Here is a 21,405-nt window from a genome sequence, read left to right as displayed (position 1 = left end):
TGGTACCTGTTAGGGATTGAGGGGCTTTTTGGAATATGCTTTGGTCAGGGAGGTGACCAAAAACCCAACGACCACACTGACAGAACTACAGAGTTCCTTGGCTGAGATGGGAGAACCTAAGAAGAGAAGGACAACAGTCTCTACAGCACTTCACCAATCTGGGCTTTATGGGAGAGTGGCCAGACAGAAGCCACTCCTGAAGTTTGTAAAAAGGCCTGTGAAAGACTAAGAGTATAGGGGAACATATTCTGTGGTCTGATGAGACAAAAATTGAACTCTTTGGCCTAAATGCAAAGTGCTATATCTGGAGAAAACCAGGAACAGCTCATCACCCATTTAACACCCTCCCTATCGTGAAGCATGGTGGTGGCAGCATCATGCTATGGGGATGCTTAATTTAATGTAATGTTGAGCTAAATTTAAAAATAAAAAAAACATGATTACAGAGGTTTAAAAAGGAACAGAAAGGAACGATATAAAACAGTACTTTTTGGGGTTTTGACCTGGTTCAGAACTTTATTTTGCTGGTCGTAACTGTGGAACGGATTTTAAAAAATGGTTCTATTCAGAACTAAATTATTGGAAAATAATTTTGGTTCCAACCACTGGTTCCCACCCCTCTGCTTCTAAATTTACACACAGGGACAAAAGCCTTGTTAATAATTAAGAGCTTGTTTGTGGGTTTTTGAAACATGAGGCCTCCTCTTTGCTGTGTTCCGTGTGTGTAGTGGAGGTTCATAGGGAGCAGTGAGCTCAGTCGGTGATGTCAGAAGTGGGCAGGTCTGTTTTGTATTGGCTGTAATGTAACTGTCCGTACCCTATTCAGCTTCACTGTCTCAGAAGCTATACGAAGGTGGCATGTCTGCACAGTGGCTCAAAGTTACCCTCCCACCTGAACCACAGCACTTTGAACAGATAGAGCAGTCTCTTCATCTCTCCATCTCAGTCCATGGCAACTGTAGTGCCTGTGAGTATTTCTGTGTTTGGGTAATAATAATGGTTTTGGGATGTGGGGAATTGATGGATGATCCTCAACAGAACTGGATCAGCAGAAGAGTTTTGATGAAATGATGGTTGTTATGTAAAGTTAATGGAGAAATGTGGGAGATTACAAGGTGGAGGTAGATGGATAGATCCGGTGATAGATGGAGCCTGTGAGTGTGTGCTGGGCTTGGGTTTCTGATGGAGAGGGTGATTAAGAGGCCAGCGACGGCTCGTATGCAAATGAATTGGGTGTGATCTGACAGTGTTAGTGTTCTGTATTTATATCTCTTGTTCACGTGGCCTGTTTTTTCCTGAACTGTTTACTGAAATTCTGGGTAGAGACAAAACATTTAGCACTGTGTGAGTACGATGAAATTGTTAAAACAATGTTCATTGTTAGAAACTAAAATGAACAAAACTTAACAAATAATGCCATTTTTTTTATTTTTGTGTTTTTGAAAACATAGTAGTTTTCATTGATTTCATTCATTTTTTCGCACTAAAATCAGACAAATAGACTTGACATTCTGTGTTGTTTCAGAATACTAGACTACTAAAAAATGTATTTATTTTTCTCTCGACATTTATCCTCCAGTTTGCGTCCTGTTATGGAAACAGCACTCTCCATCAGCCTCTCCAACTCTTTGGGAAGGGCCCTAAGTGTGGCTACATGTCCCTCATCGCCTACCGTAGCCCTCGTAATGTCCCCCGCCCGCATCTGGCATGCAATGCCCCTAAATTGACTCTATGTCAGATCTGCAGAATGCTGCGTGTGATGCGTTTTGAGGCTGCTGCTGCAGGCAACAACAGGTGAGGCCAAATCCCCATGCTGCACTGCCCTGCAAGATCACTCTAAATGCATTGTGTCATGACTCTAGATGGATTGTTGTCAGTCTTATTTATCTTCAAGCCCTGTGTGTGTAGGTAGAATATATATAATCTAGCACTGTCAAAATGTGTTATATTGGGGAAAAGGGATATGGTCTGAAATGATCAATTAAATAAATGTTAAAAAAATCACGTTCTGAATATTTGATAATAGTAAATTAATACTTCAATATACTGTATATATCACTAAATGATAGTTCATCTCTTTGGGTTTCAGGAAGCAAGCATCTTCTCCTCCTCCACCACCTAGCTCTCCGGCCAAGTCAAACAGGAGATGTCTGCCTTCCTGCTTTCGCCACAGACGTAATACTACTAACATAAAGAGATTTGGATGATAATGGATCCCAAAAAGCCCACCCCCTGCCCTTCCAACAATCCTTACCCAGCCGATGGGAGTGAGTTCCCTTCACGTTTCCACACAAACCAGTACAGAGAAATACAGACTCCATGTCCCCATGCTTTGTTTGTTGGGGGTAGGGAGGGCACTCCTGAGACAAAGAAAACATGTATTTTGTGTACCAGTGACTGACAGACTCAGCTTCGACCACACTGATTTATTTTGTCTTGTGTGTAATTTCAACAGGTGAAACTCTGCTCACTGCAAAGGTCAGTCAGTAATTGAACCTGTGGAATGTTTCCAGGGGTCATGGATGGGGACCAAACTGTTTTGGGGGTTTGGGTTGTTTTATTTTTTTAGGTGTTTAATTCTGGGTGTACATTGCTAAACGGAAAGTGTAATTGACTGACATTGGCACTGTGAAAACCTGTAATGGATTTCAACCGTGGTTTCTTTATTAAAGTTTTGACTATTTCAATCAACTTAACTCCTCGTCTGACGTATTGTGCTGATGTAATATTACATGTTTGTTTGTTGTGTAAATGTAATCAAATAGATTACTGTCCATTGATGTGTAGACTCTGGGTTACATGGTGGTTACAAAGACAGACAGTAGTTACAATGGAAGACACATAGTACTTGCATACCTGTTTGTGGCAGACATCATTTCAAGCATTTGCCAGTTAATTCCAAATGGAAACATTACAGTTATTACTGGCTTGGAGGAAGTTCTACTTACTAAGTTCTTGTCTATCACGTTCCACCCCATGCCACATCTTTTGGTATCTGCTGCTAGCTCCCGTATCCGGGTATTTCATGGGTGCCCTGTTTTCCATTTTCCTTAAGGGTTCCAGGATAGAGCTGGAGGGAAGTTCAGGAACAAACATAATAGTGGGGAATGCATGATGAATTGTTATGCAGTTGTGGTTCCATTGTTTAATTGAGTAAATTAATCCAAAAGACACATATGAATGATCCTCTTTCATATAGAGGCAGAGAAATGAAAGGCAGAGAGACACAAAGAAAGGGGAAGAATAGGTAACAAGTAGACACACTTAAAATAATATAAGACACTGGACACTAAAAACAACACTGGACACAAGAGACCTAAAATAAGTCCTCCCATCAATTCCAAAAGATTCATATGGTTGTTAAATGACATGGAACATCTGATTCACACCGCTGTAAACACCGACTCCTGTTCTCCTGCTTGACTAAAGCCATGCAGAGCTGACCATAGCTGACCGGATACGGACGCCTGCTGATCTGACAAGGCCCCTGCTCAAACTTTGATTGGGAGAGATGTTTTCTGAACGTGAGGAGCAGAGGAGTCCGGTTGTAGGACAAAAAGCTCGCTCTCAGGTTTCCTCTTAAGGAGGAAGTTGATATTTCAGCCAAGCTACCCTAGAATTACACACATTTACAAAAACAAGATACACACTCAAAGCTGCACACTCAAAATCAAAAATAAGGCCTGATGGCATTGCTAAACTTATAGTGTCAAAAACTCCTATGATGTATTTATACACTGGATACACTATCAATAACAATGCCCCTCAACAGTGGCTGTTTGGCTCCTGGGCTTCAGCACCATTTACAGTAGTTATTTACAATTGTCCTCCGGTTCCTTGGGTGGAGACATACTAATGGCCAATGGATCCCCTATACAGTACATGTCAATGTAGTTCATTACATAAGCAAGTCTAGTTACCCAAGGTGGGGGTGAGAGAGACAACTGACTGAAAAAGGTTCCAGGTTGATTTATGTACCCTGAGCGTGATATCAGATCGCACTGTACTGGACACAACACACCTTTTCCACCTCACCAAATGTTTACTCCTGTATTCTGATATCAAGGTCAAACAATTAAGGAGCCAATTCGTATGTACAGGTACAATTTCAACACAATGTGTACTGCATGGTGACTGTAACTCTTACCAAGATTACACGACAATACCATTAGCCTACATGCATCAAGTTTGCCTCATCACTACAGACGTGCAAAAGAATCAGGGACTCTGATTCGGATAACTTCCTCCAGTGATGTCAGGTCAATTAGGTTAATTCTATATACCGGTCAAGTTTTATTTTAGAAACAGTGCTTTGTTAGATGGGCACCACTTTACAGTCAGTTACTATTTAAAAAGGGTATAAAATTGGTTTGTTAAGGAGGTAATAGAAGTTTATAGACTTTTAAAAATGAGTTGATAAATCAGTAATCAACAGTTAACCCATAGGTTAAAATTGTGTGGTTGTTGTTTTGGTGCTTGGGATACATCTGCCTCGTGCAAATATGTGATAAACCAATGTGTGCCATTGCTGAGCGCTGATAGGTGGACATTTTAGCAGAAGGGAAGTGTTGTGGAGGAACTGTGTCAGTTCCTGAGGTGATCAGAGAGCAACACCGCATAGATTGAAGTCTGCCTGAATGTAACCAAGGGTCAAAACACAGACAAATAATAGGTCTTCATGCTGCGATGTGACACCCTCCGAGTGCCCTTCCTAGTAGTCACACTACTGTCCTGAGAGTGGTAGCAAGGTGTGAACCAGACACTCATTTGTCGGAGGTTTTCAGGTATCACGTTGCATAAAAGTTGCACAGCGTCGCAGGGTATCGTCTCATCTGGTTTCCTGAGGGCCGTCGTTCAACAGATAAGTGCACAAACCCGAACAGATTACACTGGTTCAGTGGACGAGCACTGATGGTTCACAATGGATGGTCTATCAAAACATTATGGCCATATCTAGGTTGTGCACATCTTGAAGCCAAGCCCATTAACGGTTGTGGTGGCAACTTCCTCAGCTATTGTCACATTTTTCACCTTCCTCAGCTATTAATGGCATTGATGACAACGGTTCTTTGACCACCAGATACAGGTAGTATTTGTAGTTCTGTCTGATGAATTACCCCTTTCAAATATACTGTAAGACAGGATGAATAACAATATGCTATGGCGAAATATGACCAATTCATGACACAAACACATTAATATAAAAAAATTATTGTTTTTAATCATATTATCATTCTACCTAGAGCAGAGAAAAGGTCCACCATAACACTTTGGTACTACAGTGTGTGGAGGCTGAGCGTAGGCCTGCCAAGTGGCTGAATACTGAACAGATAGATGAACAGACAGACTGACCAAGGAGGGGGGGGGCAGGCTCACGTTCCTTTTCATTCTCCATGCTTAGTTAAACGAGGGAGGGGGGCCAAAGGGGGGGGATAATGACAGGGAAGGATCCTTTTTTTCTTGTCTTTGAACATTTTCTGTTTACCTCATGATAAGAGTAGGGGCAGAGCAGGACAGGGGCAGCAGTGAGACACCAAGCTCATTGGTCTGGCTGCTTGACATGAAACTGGGGCAAGCCAACCTTACACTGACAAAGAGAAGGAGGGTGTGTGTCTGGTGTTGCTCTGATCCATTTTCACTGTACACTTGAAGTTTCTGCCACAAAGGGCTAAAAAGTCGAGGTAACAAATGTTCTTCTGAAAGACAAAAAGGGAAGAGAAATTATACTGTTTATGCGCATTCATTTTATAGAATATTACAAAGTGATTTTATTTTAAAAGTTTTAAATAGAAACTAACACAGAGCATTAGGCCCTACAAATTTGATTTACAGTATAACTGATTTGTTTTTGATTCTCATGATTCAATTCACCGTGATTGAACCGAATCCCAACCACTACAATGGCGAAGTGACTCATACGATTTGTCAAAAGGAATCATTGAAAGAAATATATTAATGAGAATCAAATTAAATCGCTGTAATTATTATTATTTATTTTTGGAGAAATGGGGCATCTGTTTAACAGTAAATCAAATTCGTACGGTCTTAGAATAATTTAAAACAACGGAACAATTTAGAACAAGTTTTTTGATTCTCTCACTCACCTGCTTTCATCGAGCCGTAGCGGATCCACTGGACACCATATTGACATCCGCATTAGAGAGAGACTGTTCCTTCAGCACAGGATCTGTGTAGAGGAGTCAACATGTTAAAGATCACATCACCTTTCATCAATGCACAATCACTGACACTCCACTACGCAGCAGAGTTAGTCAGCAGGCGTGGTTCAGGTTGAGCTACTCACAGAAGTAGGGATGCTCCATGGCCTCTGTGGCCGTCAGTCTCTGCTGATGGTCGTAGCGCAGCAGCTTATCCAGCAGGTCCAGAGCCTCAGGGCTCACCAGGTGCTGGTTCTCGGTCTGGACAAATTGCTCCCAGCGTTTCCGCGTCTGTCTGGGGGGGGGCAACGACGACGACGACAGAGAGCCAACTTTAATACCTCCAGTCACATACAGTGCCATCAGAAAGTATTCACACCCCTTTACTTTTTCCACATTTTGTTGTGTTACAGCCCGAATTGAAAATTTATTGAATTGAGATTTTGTGTTACTGATCTACATACAATACCCCATATTGTCAATGTGGAATTTGGTTTATAGAACATTTTAGAAATTAATACAAAATGAAAAGCTGAAATGTCTTGAGTCAATAAGTATTCAACCCCTTGGTTATGGCAAGCCTAAATAAGTGTAGGAGTAAAGAAAGTGCTTAACACATAGCATTATAAGTTGCATGGACTCATTCCGTGTTCAATAATAGTGGTTAACATCATTTCTGAATGATTACCCCATCTCTGTACCCCACACATTAAATTATCTGTAAGGTCCCTCAATCGAGTAATGAATTTCAAGCACAAATTTAACCACAAAGACCAGGGAGGTTTTTCAATGCCTCACAAAGGGCACCGATTGGTAGAAGTGTAAAAAAAAAACCAGGGATTTCAACATGAAGCCAATGGTGATTTTAAAACAGTTACAGATTTGAATGGTTGTGATATAAGAAAACTGAGGCTGGATCAACAACATTGTAGTTACTCCACAATACTAACCTAAAGAGTGAAAACGAGGAAGCATGTGCATAATACAAATAAAATAACAATAATGAGGCTATATACCGGTACCGAGTCAATGTGCAGGTGTACAGGTTAGTCTAGGTAATTTGTACATGTAGGTAGGCTACACATAATAAAAATAACAAATATTAACATTTGATTTTCTATTTAACTAGGCAAGACAGTTAAGAACAAATTCTTATTTACAATGGCCAAATCCGGACGACGCTGGACCAATTGTTCGCCGGCCTATGGGACTCCCAATCACGGCCGGTTGTGATACAGCCTGGAATGAAACCAGGGTGTCTGTAGTGACGCCTCTAGCACTGAGATGCAGTGCCTTATACCGCTGCGCCACTCGGGAGCCCCTAAACAAACAGTGAGTAGCAGTATTGCGTCAATGCAAATAGTCCTGTTTGCAACAAGGCACTTAATTAATACTGCAAAAAATGTGCCAAAGACATTAACTTTTTGTCCTGAATACAAAGTGATATGTTTGGGGCAAATCCAACAACACAGAGTACCACTCTTCATATTTTCTACCATGGTGGTGGCTGCATCGTGTTATGGGTATGCTTGTTATCGGCAAGGACTAGGGAGTTTTTTTTAGGATAAAAATAAATGGAATACAGCTTTAAGCACAGGCAAAATCCTAGAGGAAAACCTGGTTCAGACACTGGGATACCAATTCACCTTTCAGCAGGACAATAACCTAACACACAAGGCCAAATCTACACTGAAATTGCTTACCAAGACTACATTGAATGTTCCTGAGTGGTCTAGTTACAGTTTTGCCTTAAATCGGCTTTAAGATCTATGGCAAGACTTGGAAATGGCTGTCTAGCAATGATCAACAATCAACTTGACAGAGCTTAAATATTTTTTTTTTAAGAAAAGGGCAAATATTGTACAATTTAGGTGTGCAAAGCTCTTAAGAGACTTACCCAGAAAGACTCACAGGTGTAATCACCGCCAAAGTTGCTTCTACAAAGTATTGACTCAGGGGTGTAAATACTTATGTAAGAGAGTTATCTGTATTTCATTTTCAATAAATTTGCAAACATTTCAAGAAACATGTTTTCACTTTGTCATTATGGGGTATTGTGTGTAGATGGGTGAGATTTTTATTTCATTGTATTCATTTTGAATTCAGGCTGTAACACAACAAAATGTGTAATAAGTCAAGGGGTATGAATACTTTCTGAAGGCACTGTACAACATTATCGTCGCCTGGGAAATTATGTTTCCTTTTCTGGAACTAGTGGGCCACTGTCTGGCAGCTATTAAAGATTGTGCCGTGCATAAGAACAGCCCTTAGCTGTGGTATATTGGCCATATACCACATCTCCTTGTGCGTTATTGCTTAAATATATCACTAATATAATCAAACTTGTAGTGGGGCATGTTGAAATAATTGATATCCTACAACTAATTAAAATATGCTTCCTCATTACCAGGTAAATACCAGGAGTAACCATTATTTCCATGTCTCAACAGCACTCCCTTTTGGTACTCACTGGCCAAGAAGGTCCTTGAAGCGTGGGTCCAGTTCAATGTGGTATTTGCGCAGGTAACCAAAAAGTTCATCTGTCCCCAGGACTTTGGCAATTCGGACCAGCTGAAAATAGAACAGTGACAATTTCACACAAGTGTTTGGGTTTGTCTTAGGGAATATTTTTCCATGTACAAGCTAATTTGGTTAGTACATGTTATCATCAGGTACTGAATGTGTTATCTACTCTAATAGACTGTAGCAGTCAGTTTTTCCCCTAGGATTCTTTTACGGAGCGGTGTCAAAGTTAGTTTCCTGCAACATGTTGTCATGGGGCTGAGAGAAAATGTATCAATGGGACCAATGCCTGTCTAGTTGTTATACCTGGTTTTAAGTTTACACTGAAACAGTTTACCATCCCGAAAAGTATTTTCGAAAAATGAGAAATAAAATAAAAAATTGGAGTGCTGGCAACGATTTAACAGTAGTGGCCCGCCGTTGCTAAATAAATATAGGGGAAACACCGAGTCAGTGTTATCATACTATGAGAGAGGTTGAGATTACACAAGTTAGTAGTAACATTGGGTTGAATAAGTTGGGTTGTAGTGAGACTAAAGTTGGGTGGTGACAATAGAAAGGGAACGTCTGTTGAGTGGTTATAGTTAGTGGGATACCTGGTCATAATTGTCCTGGCCATGGAAGAAGGGCTCTTTCTGAAAGATCATACTGGCCAGCATGCAGCCAAGACTCCACATGTCCAAACTGTAGTCGTACATCTGACAGGAAATCACAGAATGCATCAGTTACTGCCATACATCAATACACATACAGTTAGCAATAACAATGAAATCGGTACACAATAACATGACTTACATGTTCACAATCGGTACACAATAACATGGCAAATGTATAGAATCACCAATTGTGTCTATGTGTTTGCTTGCATGTGCTGGGGATTTACCTGGTAATCCACCAGTAACTCAGGTCCCTTAAAGTAGCGAGACGCTACTCTGACGTTGTATTCCTGTGCAGGATGGTAGAACTCTGCAAGGCCCCAGTCTATTAGACGTAGCTGCAGCACAAATACAAACCGCGCCGCGTTACAATACAAACCGTGACGCATTACAATACACACCACGCCGCGTTACAATAGAAAACGGGCCGCGTTACAATACAAACCGCGCGAGGGAAATTGCTACTGGAAAAAGCCTCATCATTTTTGCAGTCCTGTATGTGTCCTTATGCAATCTGATGCCATTAGAATACTGTATTTGATGAAGACTAAAAGAGTTCAACACCCATTATAATGGTGGAGAAATAGTCACTTTAGACAAATCTCTGACACATTTCTGTAAGCGTTGTAGACTTTTCAAACAGCTTAATTAAGAGAATAACTTTTGGACAAGACATCATTCACAACATCCAACTCCTAGAGCTTTCTAAGGACCCAACATCTCATAAGAAAGGTGAAGAGCTCCCCCTACCTTCCTCATCTGGTGGTCAATCATCACATTGTGGGGCTTGACATCACGGTGCATTATCCCCATACTGTGGCAGTAGTCCAGAGCCTGAGAGCACAAAGACCCAAATCATGTCAGAGACAGACATATTGGCTAGACACCACAAACTAACCCCACAGTTAGGAAGGTGTGAAGGTAGGACTAGGATGTGAAAACACACATGGTCAAACTGTAAGGCTCACCTTAAGTAGTTCATACATGTAAAAACGGATATCAAAATCTGTTAACTTCTGGTAGAGCTCCTGGGCAGAGAAGAAAATAAAGTTTTAGATTTAATTTGCAGAAAGTAAGTATGTTATGCATGCATCCATGATGAAACAAACACAATTTGCCTAAACACTTTCAACCAACCAAAAAAAAGAGACAGACAGACAGGACAGACATATTGAGCGAAAAATTCTCTGAACAATTCAATGATAAGTCATTGCTACCAACATGGTATCTGAAACTGTATAGCCTAATAGGCTATTTAAAAAAGCATTATGGGTGAAATGATCAAGATTCCCACTCATTACACCATCCCATACCAGTGAAACCCCATGCCTAGAGATGATTCTACCTTAAAATCTGTGTTATTGATGCATTCAAAGACAAGCGCAGGCGTTCGGGACTGTAGAGAGGTTTGAGAGAGAGGACAAATAGAGGAAAAAAATCTGAGAAAAGGTGGAAATATTCAAATCACATTAATTGATAAAGCAAACATTAAAAATGACATTACGCTATGAGCCATATACAGTTGAAGTCTGAAGTTTACATACACCTTAGCCAAATACATTTAAACTCAGTTTTTCACAATTCCTGACATTTAATCCAAGTAAAGATTCCCTGTTTTAGGTCAGTTAGGATCACCACTTTATTTTAAAGAATGTGAAATGTCAGAATAATAGTAGAGAGAATTATTTATTTCAGCTTTTATTTCTTTCATCACATTCCCAGTGGGTTAGAAGTATACATACACTCAATTAGTATAGCATTGCCTTTAAATTGTTCGAACTTGGGTCAGATGTTTTGGGTAGCCTTCCACAAGCTTCCCCACAATAAGTTGGGTGAATTTTGGCCCATTCCTCCTGACAGAGCTGGTGTTACTGAGTCAGGTTTGTAGGCCTCCTTGCTCGCACACGCTTTTTCAGTTCTGCCCACTAATTTTCTATAGGATTGAGGTCAGGGCTTTGTGATGGCCACTCCAATACCTTGACTTTGTTGTCCTTAAGCCATTTTGCCACAACTTTGGAAGTATGTTTGGGGTCATTTTCGATTTGGAAAACACATTTGTGACTAAGCTTAAACTTCCTGACTGATGTCTTGAGATGTTGCTTCAATATATCCACATAATTTTCCTTGCTCATGATGCCATCTATTTTGTGAAGTGCACCAGTACCTCCTGCAGCAAAGCACCCCCACAACATGATGCTGCCACCCCTGTGCTTCACGGTTGGGATGGTGTTCTTCGGCTTGCAAGCATCCCCCCTTTTCCTCCAAACACAACGATGGTCATTATGGCCAAACAGTTCTATTTTTGTTTCATCAGACCAGAGGACATTTCTCCAAAAGGTACGCTATTTGTCCCCATGTGCAGTCGCAAACCATAGTCTGGCGTTTTTAATGGCAGCTTTGGAGCAGTGGCCTCTTCCTTGCTGAGCGGCCTTTCAGGTCATGTCGATATAGGACTCGTTTTACTGTGGATATAGATACTTCTGTACCGGTTTCCTCCAGCATCTTCACAAGGTCCTTTGCTGTTGTTCTGGGATTGATTTGCACTTTTCGCACTAAAGTACATTCATCTCTAGGAGACAGAACGCGTCTCCTTCCTGAGCGGTATGACGGCTGCGTGGTCCCATTGTTTTTATACTTGCGTACTATTGTTTGTACAGATGAACGTGGTACCTTCAGGCGTTTGGAAATTGCTCCCAAGGATGAACCAAACTTGTGGAGGTCTACAATTTTTTTTCTGAGGTCTTGGCTGATTTCTTTTGATCTTCCCACTGTTGTCAAGCAAAGAGTCACTAAGTTTGAACGTAGGCCTTGAAATACATCCACAGCTACACCTCCAATTGACTCAAATGATGTCAATTAGCCTATCAGAAGCTTCTAAAGCCATGACATATTTTCTGGAATTTTCCAAGCTGTTTAAAGGCACAGTCAACTTAGTGTATGTAAACTTCTGACCCACTAGAATTGTTATACAGTGAATTATAAGTGAAATAATCTGTCTGTAAACAATTGTTGGAAAAATTACTTGTGTCATGCACAAAGTAGATGTCCTAACCGACTTGCCAAAACTATAGTTTGTTAACAAGAAATTTGTGGAGTGGTTGAAAAACAAGTTTTAATGACTCCAACCTAAGTGTGTGTAAACTTCCGACTTCAAATGTACACTGCGAAGGAAAGGTAGAGCAACAAGTGGCTTAACACCCACCACACAGCACAAGCACATCAACATAGATAAAACATAAAATAATATAATAGCAATCACATCCCAATTTGGTCCCGGTTGCAATTGCAATAATTTTGTAATTAAAGATAAGCCATGTTAATATTAGCCTCAGTAATTCCCATTACTGTTATTGTAGGCAGCAGCATAGCGAATAGGTGATGAAGAATTGCAGTAAGCAATTATTTGAGGAGGTAATGTTATCGGTTGGGTATCTTCCTTGCATCCATAAACATTATTCTCAAAATAACCCTGACAAAATGTAAAAAAAGACAGAGTCCCGTTTCCCCACATACAGTTAATATCAAGGCTGCCATGCAAGAACCACATGATGTACCTGCTTTCAGATCATCTGTCAGTTAATTAGCTTAAGACTTCATCTGTGAGTAAGATGACTAGATCGCAGAACTTTCAAACAGTTTAAAGTGAACATCACTAAAAGAATATCAAACACATTCACAATAAGTAAAGTATAATGTGCTGATATTAGAAAGGATGGAACTGTAAGAATGTTGATAAGGTGTGGTCTTTCCCCTTCGTTCGTCAAATCTTAATTTTGTGAGGATAACTAACATTTGTTCTCTTTGCAAGCATAAAAGGTGTACTGACAACAATGGACCTTCAATTCAACAGCTATAATATGTATAGGAACACTGACAAAATTGATTTACAATGTAAACAAATCTGACCTCAAGTGACTAAGAACTAGCCCATAGCTAGAAGAAAGTAGAGCTGTAAGACATACCACAGGGTCTTTCACTGTGTCCACCAATCGGATGATGTTGGCTCCACCTCGCAAATTCTCCAGGATCTTGATTTCACGCTTGATTTTCTTCTTCTTGACAGGCTAATTAGGATTATAATAACAGAGACATCCAATTAAACCAGGATGTAGCCTAAACGTTTGATTATGCAGGATGTGATCTCATTAACAACAGTGGTAATGTAATAGCAAGATGTCTGCAAGATGTCCACTTTTCCTCCCTCTACTTTTCCTCCCATGTCACCATATTTCCCTCTGTTATCCTGTCTGAATATTACTTGGACAATGTGATGTGGTACAGTGGGGTCCATAATTATTGGCAACCTTGATAAAGATGAGAAGAAAAAAAAGACTGTATAAAATAAATAAGACAAATACTGAGCTATATTGTATGGTCAAAAAACATCTAAAATTACTTTATACTAATGCAATTTCTCAGAGAAATAGATGTTGTTAAACAACTAATAAAAAAACATCTAAAGATAGGAGTCAAAATTATTGGCAATCTGATAAAACATTTCAGAAAAAGGCTCAGGGTCGTTATCCTCTCAAGAGGAGAGTGCTACATGTATTGAAAACAGGGGTGCTAATAATTTTGAGCCCCATCTTTTTTTATAATTTTTTTGTATTACAGTGAGGGAAAAAAGTATTTGATCCCCTGCTGAATTTGTACGTTTGCCCACTGACAAAGAAATGATCAGTCTATAATTTTAATGGTAGGTTTATTTGAACAGTGAGAGACAGAATAACAACAAAAAAATCCTGAAAAACGCATGTCAAAAATGTTATAAACTGATTTGCATTTTAATGAGGGAAATAAGTATTTGACCCCTCTACAAAACATGACTTAGTACTTGGTGGCAAAACCCTTGTTGGCAATCACGTTAGATGTTTCTTGTAGTTGGCCACCAGGTCTGTACACATCTCAGGAGGGATTTTGTCCCACTCCTCTTTGCAGATCTTCTCCAAGTCATTAAGGTTTCGAGGCTGACGTTTGGCAACTCGAACCTTCAGCTCCCTCCACATATTTTCTATGGGATTAAGGTCTGGAGACTGGCTAGGCCACTCCAGGACCTTAATGTGCTTCTTCTTGAGCCACTCCTTTGTTGCCTTGGCCGTGTGTTTTGGGTCATTGTCATGCTGGAATACCCATCCACGACCCATTTTCAATGCCCTGGCTGAGGGAAGGAGGTTCTTACCCAAGATTTGACGGTACATGGCCCCGTTCATCGTCCCTTTGATGCGGTGAAGTTGTCCTGTCCCCTTAGCAGAAAGACACCCCCAAAGCATAATGTTTCCACCTCCATGTTTGACAGTGGGGATGGTGTTCTTGGGGTCATAGGCAGCATTCCTCCTCCTCCAAACACGGCGAGTTGAGTTGATGCCAAAGAGCTCAATTTTGGTCTCATCTGACCACAACACTTTCACCCAGTTGTCCTCTGTTCATTGGCAAACTTCAGACGGGCATGTATATGTGCTTTCTTGAACAGGGGGGCCTTGCGGGCGCTGCAGGATTTCAGTCCTTCACGGCGTAATGTGTTACAAATTGTTTTCTTGGTGACTATGGTCCCAGCTGCCTTGAGATCATTGACAAGATCCTCCCGTGTAGTTCTGGGCTGATTCCTCACCGTTCTCATGATCATTGCAACTCCACGAGGTGAGATCTTGCATGGAGCCCCAGGCCGAGGGAGATTGACAGTTCTTTTGTGTTTCTTCCATTTGCGAATAATCACACCAACTGTTGTCACCTTCTCACCAAGCTGCTTGGCGATGGTCTTGTAGCCCATTCCAGCCTTGTGTAGGTCTACAATCTTATCCCTGACATCCTTGGAGAGCTCTTTGGTCTTGGCCATGGTGGAGAGTTTGGAATCTGACTGACTGATTGCTTCTGTGGACAGGTGTCTTTTACACAGGTAACAAACTGAGATTAGGAGCACTCCCTTTAAGAGTGTGCTCCTAATCTCAGCTCGTTACCTGTATAAAAGACACCTGGGAGCCAGAAATCTTTCTGATTAAGAGGGGGGTCAAATACTTATTTCCCTCATTAAAATGCAAATCAATTTATAACATTTTTGACATACATTTTTCTGGATTTTGTTGTTGTTCATAAATGACCAGCATGGTCAAATAATAATAATCATAGTAGTTGTCGAGGGTGAAACAAGTCAGTAACACAAGAGTAAGTGTCAGTTGGCTTTTTCATAGCCGATCTTTGAGAGTTTCTCTACCGCTCCTGCTGTCTCTAAACAAGTTGTCTTTCTCTGAGCAACTGTGTTAGTTTTGTTTTTAGCACCGCACTTTACTTCCTTCTGCCAAGCTTCCGCACAAAGTGGTAGTCTTTCTTCCTGGTTACTAGAGGGAAGCTATATTGTATGCTAAAGTAAAAAGGGAAATTATATAATTGTATACTAATACAGAGAAAGACATTTTAACAAGTAAGATTTTTTTTTTTTTAAGATAGGACTCAAAATAATTGGCACCCCTGTTGTCAATACTGTAGCACTCTCTTTTTGCGATGATAACGGCACAGCCTTTTTCTAAAATGTTTTATCAGATTGCCAATAATTTTGACCTCTATCTTATTTAGATGTTTTTTATTACTTGTTAAACTAAATTATATACGTCTGAGCAATTGTATTAGTATAAAATAATTTCCCAATTTTTTGGAGCATACAATAATGCTCAGTATTTGTATTATTTATTTTATACAGTATTTTTTGATCATCTTTATCAAGGGTGCAAATAATTTTGGACTCCACTGTATATGTTTAAATAAAACAGACCACTCTTTCATCGCTGCTGGAGCATACAGAAGAGCAAAGCAGGTTACCTTGAGGATCTTGACCACCACCTTCTCATTGTTGTTGATGGCCTCAAAGACCTCACTGTACTTCCCTCTGCCAAGCTTCCGCACCAACTGGTAGTCTTCCTGGTTACTAGAGGGAAGATGGAAAAGAGATTAGTCAGCACATATCAAAGCTGCAGGCTAAGATTAAATCTAGACTTGGTTTCCTCTATTCTAATCGCTCCTCTTTTACCCCAGCTGCCAAACTAACCCTGATTCAGATGACCATCCTACCCATGCTAGATTATGGAGACATCATTTATAGATCGGCAGGTAAGGGTGCTCTCGAGTGGCTAGCTGTTCTTTACCATTCGGCCATCAGATTTGCCACCAATGCTCCTTATAGAACACATCACTGCACTCAATACTCCTCTGTAAACTGTTCATCTCTGCATACCCGTCGCAAGACCCACTGGTTGATGCTTATTTATAAAACCCTCATAAGCCTCGCTCCCCCCATCTGAGATACTTACTGCAGCTCTCATCCTCCACATACAACACCCATTCTGCCAGTCACATTCTGTTAAAGGTCCCCAAAGCACACACATCCCTGGGTCGCTCCTCTTTTCAGTTCACTGCAGCTAGCGACTGGAACGAACTGCAAAAACAGTCCAGTTTGAGTGTTTATCTCCATCTCTTCATTCAAAAGACTCAATCATGGACACTCTAGGTCCAAAAGACTTCTCAACAGCTTCTACCCCCAAGCCATAAGACTCCTGAACAGCTAATCAAATGGCTACCCAGACTGTCTTTTACACTGCTGCTACTCTCTGTTATTATCTATGCATAGTCACTTTAAGTCTACCTACATGTACATATTAGCTCAATTACCTCAACTAACCGTTGCCCCCGCACATTGATTGACTCTGTACCGGTACCCCCTGTATATAGCCTCACTACTGTTACTTTACTGCTGCTCTAATTATTTGTTACTTTTATTCTTATTTTTTACTTAACACTTATTTTTCTTAAAACTGCATTGTTGGTTAAGGGCTTGTAAGTAAGCGTTTCACTGTAAGGTTTACACCTGTTGTATTCGGCGCATGTGACAAATAACATTTGATTTGATTTCTTACTGACAGTTGTGGCTGCTTCGCGTGATGTATTGTTGTCTCTACCTTCTTGCCCTTTGTGCTGTTGTTTGTGCCCAATAATGTTTGTACACTGTGTTGTGCTGCTACTATGTTGTGCTGCTGCCATGTTGTTGTCATGTTGTGCTGCTACCATGCTGGGTTATCATGTGTTGCTGCCATGCTGTTGTTGTTGTCTTAGGTCTCTCTTTATGTAGTGTTGTGGTGTCTATCTTGCCGTGATGTGTGTTTTGTCCTACATTTTTAATCACAGACCCCGTCCCCGCAGGAGGCCTTTTGCCTTCTGGTTGGCCATCATTGTACATAAGAATTTGTTCTTAACTGAATTTCCTAGTTAAATAATGAATAAATAAAATTACATTTAAAAAATGTAAATGAGAAAACAGATTAGTCAGCATTTTATTCCACATCCTTCCTTCCCATCACGACACTCAAGGTATAGAATAGGCCTAGATGGAAAGAGGTTGAATCTTTTATAAACAAGACTCATTTTCCCAGTCAATGAAAGCGAGCGTGCCATTTCAACCACAGAGAGGGGACATTCCGAGTATCCATCTTTTTGAGGGCCCTTGATTATACTAATGAATAAGACCAGTGGTGCTGGGACAACCTTATTTTGTGCATCGAACTGAATATATTAAACTAGTGGTCTAATGGAAACAGATTAAATTCAAGGCCTAGTGAATCTTCAATAAAAGGCTGCAACTGTACAGACATTTAATTCAGTCATTTAAAGGTTGTGTCTCATTAACAGCTTGTGTAAATGTAACCAAATCAGCTATATCTGAAAGAAAAATCTATATATGCCACTTAAAGGAATGATAATGTGATCTGGCTATGTAAGTTTTATGAAATGTGGGAAACTAGGCATCTACTGTTGTACGATTCACAAGCATCATTTGGTGCTGCCTCGGCGTCAGCTGCCAGCAAGGCCTGCTCGATCTCACAGATTGATGATTTTCCCATCCCACGCCAATCTGAATTTGCAACGCGCAGACTCACTTACTCAAGCCATGAACGTTCCCAACAAAACCTTGTTTACCAAGCTAAATCTCCAAAATACATTATTTTCCAAATATAGTATTCAAAATACGTTCGTATTATGTATTAATTATGATAGCTAGCTATCTAGTCTGATATTGCACCGGTCCACACAGAACCAATGCAATGGGACAATATACGGCCACTCATTCGACCATAATGATAATCCATGGTAGTAGTCGAAGATTCTGTTGTGGTAGCTGCCTGTACATCGTGTTGAGTGGAGAGCAAATATGAATAGCCTGCAGCAATAAACTATGAAGGACGTAAAACAAAAACTAAAATAGAAAACATATATGGAGATCATATATTTGATAAAGCATTTGGCAATAAAATACTAAATAATGCATTATGATGTTTAGAAATTCCAGCCCGGCAAAAAAATAAAACACTTTACCTCCAGTTAGGCACGTGGGTTTCGTAGTCCCAATATTCCCTGCTCTTCAAAGTGTTGACATCGGCGTACACCCGAGATTTACTGCCGGCCGCCGGGCCGGGCATGGCGAGCACCGGAGCCCGGTCTGTTTTGAGGATTCGATTGCTACTTGGAAAGGGAACACAGATCACCGTCCTCTTGTCGGAGCCTGTGGGTCTCGCTTTGTCCGAGTAAGGAGGTTCCTGTTATCTGATATTTCCCCCCGCGAGAGATGACCACAGTGCGCTGCGCACCGAGGTTGATGATGGATAAGGGGAGACGAGGGGCCGTCAGATACTGCTAGTGTTAAGACGTCTGGGAGGAGAATGAAAATGGAGTGTTGAGGTAGATAGCTAAAATCAGGAACTGGCACTATTTACATAAAATAAAAGGCAATCATTTGTATTAAAAATGACCAAAACACTGACCGAGATGCCAGGCATGGGTGGTTTAGGGATCAAATGATTGTGGTTTAACACCCCAACCCCCTTGTGGGCCTTAAATCCCGAATCCGAAACTGGGATCCTACCAGAATACACTCTTCTTGTTATGGCCCTCCCAATGCAACAATCTTCCAGCGGGGTGGATGGAGATGATGGGGAGGATTTTCAACGGAAAAGTCCAATAGAGAAGTTGGTTTTTACAGCTCACCCCTAACTATGGGGTATTGACAGCCGGTTGGAGAGGGGTGGAGTATAAATACATTTTGCTAGCTAGCATGCTAACTCAGTCAGAATCGCGCCACCGTTGAGCGCGGTGCAGTGCACCCACGCGGGGGCCCGTGGCATATGCAATCGGAGTGAAGACCACTTAAAAAATCGCTTGAAAAACCTGTTGGAGGTCGGGTTTTGGGGCTTTCTTGTAGAACCCCCCGCCCCCCGGTCCTTATTCCGAACCGGATTGCGATAGAAAGTGCACCCGGAAACGAACATCTGGATAAACCAAATATACTTTTGAAGAGATGGGAAACTCCATTGGAATCGTATTAACGCCCATTGTGTACGTTGCCAATCACCCGGTGCATTATGGGTTATTCTGGAACAAGGAGCGCTCTCCTTCAACGAATGAATGGGAGTCAATTCGGCGCTAGATCAAAAACAACACAACATTAGTATGCATTTCGTGAACAATAAGTATATGTTGTTGTCTTAGGTCTCTCTTTATGTAATGTTGTCTCTCTTGTAGTGATGTGTGTTTTGTCTTGTATTTATATAGGAGGCCGTCACTGTAAATAATATTTTATTCTTCACTGACTTGCCTAGTTAAACAAAGGTTAAAATAAAAATAAAACATTACAAATATTTTCTGAGATGTGAGATAATTAACTTGCTCTCTGTAATATCGTGTGGTTGTGGAATCGTGACATGACATGTTTTCGAGGAAAATAGGCAGGTTTCTCGATTTATGCCGCGTCAACATGCCAGTCGGAACTAGAAAACTATATTACTCGGACATGCGAACTCATTGTAATTATACACGTGCCGCGTTAAACGAAAAAGCAAGTCGAAAATGTTCGATTTTCCTAATTCCGAGTAGGGGTCGTTCGTAAATTCCCTCTGGTTATCTACTCCGATTTCAATGCGCTCTCGTCTGGGTGTGCCAGAGCGCAGAATAACTGATTCATTTACGAATGCACAACACCAGTTGAATATGACCAGTGTCATTAAATGTTTGCAAAACGTAATTAAATTGTTGCCAGCAGCACTGTTGCAGTCACCAACTCTATAGATAACATGAAAACATCCTAACCAGCTTTGCTTGGGCGAATAAAATGGTCAGTGAGGTGTTCTCTCATGTGTGTATGGAAGTTGCTAGCCAACTTTAGCCAGTTAGTTTGGGTGCTTGACTGCCGTTGAGGTCAGAATGCTAAGATCAACCCTACTCCTTGGCCAGAGCGTCCAGTGTGCGCTCTGAGAGCGAAACGCACGGACAATCTGACAATGCTCTGAATTTACGAACACCATCCCCGAATTTGAGAATGAAGAATTATCTTAGCAACGGCGTGACGCAGCATGACAACGTGAATCCGATTAGTCAACAGTCTGCTGGGTGGGGCGTTATACGTGCCTCCATTCTTTTCGTAATGGGATTTCTGTCTCCTCTTTTCTCTAATATCTCTGGATACATTTGTGGAACGGCCATATGGCTCCAGGTTTAGCCAAGGCTGCAGCGCCCTCTAGTGTGACAATGCATTGCAGATAATTACTCCCATCATTGATCATTGACCATTTCATGATATCAAAGCACTAACATTTGTCTAGAGACTAGGAAGATATACTTATTCATAAATAATGGGAAATGTAATTTAGTTGCTAGAAATATTGCCTTGTTTTTAAAGAAAAATAATATAAAAAAAGGTGACTGATTATCAAGATTTTATTTTGTATTTGTCAAAGGTCCACCGTGGGTCTGTGTAAACTATATGATTATATTGGAGACAGGTTTATAAGAGTGAATGTCATCTGTTAATTTACTGTATTAGTATTTCTAATTACAAACCATATATCAGCCAGGGAAACTAATTGTCCCCACTTTATGATGAACTTTCTGATTTTTTTGCTAATTTGTTAAGATTTTCTTGTGATGTAAACAAAACTACTTATTTTACTCAACTAGAGGTTGAAATACATAGTGTTTCTTTGAAAAGATGGGCCTGGCTGACATGGAAAATACATTAAGGGGAAAGGATTCACAGA

The 21,405-nt window shown here is 40.7% G+C and overlaps 1 protein-coding gene and 1 long non-coding RNA gene across 3 annotated transcripts; one reads left to right on the top strand and one right to left on the bottom strand.

Annotated features, from left to right (window-relative positions):
• Positions 1 to 1,465: 1,465 nt before the first annotated feature.
• On the top strand, positions 1,466 to 2,691 carry LOC123724609 (uncharacterized). The gene is made up of 2 exons (XR_006757152.1): positions 1,466 to 1,794; positions 2,090 to 2,691. It is a non-coding gene; the product is annotated as an uncharacterized lncRNA (long non-coding RNA).
• A 2,510-nt stretch (positions 2,692 to 5,201) lies between these two features.
• On the bottom strand, positions 5,202 to 19,707 carry csnk2a2b (casein kinase 2, alpha prime polypeptide b). Of its 2 annotated transcripts, XM_014124383.2 has the most exons (13): positions 19,138 to 19,706; positions 18,692 to 19,024; positions 16,148 to 16,253; positions 13,300 to 13,401; positions 10,683 to 10,733; positions 10,306 to 10,365; positions 10,088 to 10,171; positions 9,565 to 9,675; positions 9,278 to 9,379; positions 8,629 to 8,729; positions 6,305 to 6,453; positions 6,105 to 6,187; positions 5,202 to 5,696 (listed from the first exon to the last, which is right to left on the bottom strand). In XM_014124383.2, exons 2-12 carry the CDS (start codon positions 18,793 to 18,795, stop codon positions 6,111 to 6,113), a joined length of 1,047 nt encoding a protein of 348 aa, XP_013979858.1. In that variant the 5' UTR covers positions 18,796 to 19,024; positions 19,138 to 19,706; the 3' UTR covers positions 5,202 to 5,696; positions 6,105 to 6,110. The 2 variants fall into 2 exon arrangements, with proteins under 2 accessions (XP_013979858.1, XP_013979859.1); XM_014124384.2 differs by lacking the exon at positions 10,683 to 10,733 and having other exon boundaries at positions 18,692 to 19,707.
• Positions 19,708 to 21,405: the final 1,698 nt, after the last annotated feature.

Source organism: Salmo salar, chromosome ssa10 (assembly GCF_905237065.1).
Source record: "Salmo salar chromosome ssa10, Ssal_v3.1, whole genome shotgun sequence".
NCBI lineage: Eukaryota > Metazoa > Chordata > Actinopteri > Salmoniformes > Salmonidae > Salmo > Salmo salar.
The sequence above is the reverse complement of the archived record's forward strand: the minus strand, read 5'-3'. Positions and strand labels throughout refer to the sequence as shown.